The sequence below is a fragment of the Myotis davidii genome, unplaced genomic scaffold, assembly GCF_000327345.1.
Source record: "Myotis davidii unplaced genomic scaffold, ASM32734v1 scaffold120, whole genome shotgun sequence".
In the NCBI taxonomy this organism is placed as follows: domain Eukaryota; kingdom Metazoa; phylum Chordata; class Mammalia; order Chiroptera; family Vespertilionidae; genus Myotis; species Myotis davidii.
The window spans coordinates 6,727,279-6,729,900 of NW_006294778.1; the positions used below are offsets into that span (position 1 = coordinate 6,727,279).

General features: G+C 37.6%; 1 protein-coding gene across 3 annotated transcripts in view; it reads right to left on the reverse strand.

The window, feature by feature from the left end:
* The window catches only part of SCYL2 (SCY1-like, kinase-like 2), a 56,133-nt gene that overhangs the window by 6,671 nt on the left and 46,840 nt on the right, over positions 1–2,622 (reverse strand). For all 3 annotated transcript variants that reach the window (XM_015567605.1, XM_015567606.1, XM_006769379.2), the window contains one exon: positions 1,497–1,597. In XM_015567605.1, coding sequence (XP_015423091.1) covers positions 1,497–1,597 — 101 coding nt within the window. The remainder of the gene's footprint in view (positions 1–1,496; positions 1,598–2,622) is intronic.

The following is a 2,622-nucleotide window of genomic DNA, read 5'->3' on the forward strand; positions in this document are numbered from 1 at the left end:
TATATTGGAAAAAGAAAAAGAGGGAGTGGGGTGGGGGGGCAATGGGGGAATAAGGACACACAGGTAATACTTTAATCAATAAAGAAAAATAAATAAATAAATAAATAAATAAGAAAAAGAGAAGGTTCATTTATGCCTTAAGTATAAATGCTAGAGCCCTGGCTGGTTTGGCTCAGTGGATAGAGCATCGGCCTGCAGACCGAAGGGTCCCGAGTTTGATTCCCATCAAGGGCACGTCCCTAGGTTGCAGGCTCCTCCCTGGCCCAGGCCCTGGTTGGGGTGCGTGCAGGAGGCAACCAATTAATGTATTTCTCTCACATCGGTATTTCTCTCTGTCTTTCCCTCTCTCTTCCAATATCTTGGAAAATTAATGGAAAAATATCCTCGGGTGAGGATTAAAAAAAAGAAAGAAATGGCATAGCCTATGAAAGAGACATCTTGAAAATGCCTATATTTTTTAAAAAAGTATAAATGCTAGATATTAAAAATTTGTTATAAATTTTTAAAAATTATTTTTCAGGGTTTCTATGTTTATATAGTCAATCGATCAAGCATCATAAATATATACATACTAGAGGCCCAATGCACGAAAATCGTGCAAGAGTAGCCTTCCTTCCCCGGCTGCCAGCACTGGCTTCCCTCTGGCACCAGGGACCCGGGCTTATCCTCCAGCTGCCAGGAGGCACCTGGACCCAGGCTTCCCTCGCTGCCCCGGCTCCGTCCAGAAGGACGTCCAGTCCAATTAGCATATTACGCTTTTATTATTATAGATCCCAGAATAGTTAGAGCACACAAGGCTATTTCACATCATTCTACAATACACCTTGTGCATTTACTTCCATAAGCCTTCATCTTACATTGGGGTAGAAGCTAAAGAGTTTCTATTTGGGAACATTGCTCACAACTGATAATTTTACTGATTGTCAGATGTCTTTGGCTTATGGTCAAAGTTTAACAAGTATCCTAAAACCATGTGTGTGTGTGTGTGTTTTCCCCCCGGAGCAAAGAATATAGCAAAGAATTGATTTTAATAAACTGGCATTCTCCAGTGCATAACTTTTACCTTCCCCTTCTTCCTTTGAACATAAAATGAATGTTCAATAAATGTTTCTGGGGTTAGAGAAAAGAGGAAGGGGGAAATTAAAATTAATAGATTTGAAAAACATTTATAAGTGGTGATCTTGATGATCAACACCCTGAGTTTACAGCACCAGCAGGTAATGCTGATGAGAGATGGTCTCAGAAACAGAATTTTCTCTATGTAGAGAAAATGCTAAGATTGTATCATATTATTATACTTTTGTACTCAGAAATAACATTAGATTTTCAACAACAGTCTAACTTAGTTCAATTTAATATGCTGGGATTTTTTTTTTAATGTTTGACATATAGTCAAGCTAAAATCCATCATTTTTTCTAGTTCGTATTTCAGAAAATTAATTAGATAAATTTAATCTCACACTTAACCACACATAATTCCCATGCCACCTACTTACTTCTGCTGTTCTTGCATTATATGAAGTTGCTCCAGTTTAGTCTTATGTTCAGACTCCAATCTATTAAGCATCTCTTTAATGACGGAAATGAACGAATTGAACTGGTATAACAAGAAGTTGATATGGTTATAATGTTTCAAGTTAGCAACAAATGTTATCTAATAAAATAATTCAGCAAGTGAAACATAATATCCTCTATTTTCACCAGAATATGACCTATTCATAGTTCTGATGTCACAAAAAGTATATTTAAATTCAGCATATCATAGCAAGTTTTCACAATATCTTAGTATGGTGGTGTATAAAGTTGATGAGACTTTTAAGTTCCAGAAAACATGTCTCAATTAATTTTATATCCTGATTGTCTAACAGCTATTATTCATGGGTCTCATATAAATTCATCCCCAGCAGTTATTACATATTGATTTTCCTAGAATCCAAAATAGAACATCAAAATTTGTGCATATCTAGAAGCAATCTGCTTAATAATGAAGAAAAAATATTACCATATATTCAGATTATTATAAAACTGTTTGGCCAAAGTAAGCCTTGTTTTCTAAGAAGTTAGAAATACTAAGATGCCCTAGCTCAGCCATGGGCAAACTACAGCCCGCGGGCCAGATCTGGCCCATTTGAAATGAATAAAACTTAAAAAAAAAAAAGACCCTTTTATGTAATGATGTTTACTTTGAATTTATATTAGTTCACACAAACCCTCCATCCATGCTTTCGTTCCGGCCCTCCGGTCCAGTTTAAGAACCCATTGTGGCCCTCGAGTCAAAAAGTTTGCCCACCCCTGCCCCAGCTGATTTGGCTCAGTGGATAGAGCGTCGGCCTGCGAACTGAAGGGTCCCAGGTTTGATTTCAGTTGAGAGCACATGCCTGGGTTGTTGGCTTGATCCCCCAGTAGGGATCGTGCAGGAAGCAACCAATCAATGATTCTCTCTCATCTTTGATGTTTCTCTCTCTCTCCCTCTCCTTTTCTCTCTGAAATCAATAAAAATATATTTTAAAAAAGGAATACTAAATAAATGTACATAATCCCTTCAGGATCATCATAAACAATTTATTTAAATAACCAGAGGCCCAGTGCACGTGCACAACATTCGGGGGGGGGGGGGGGGCC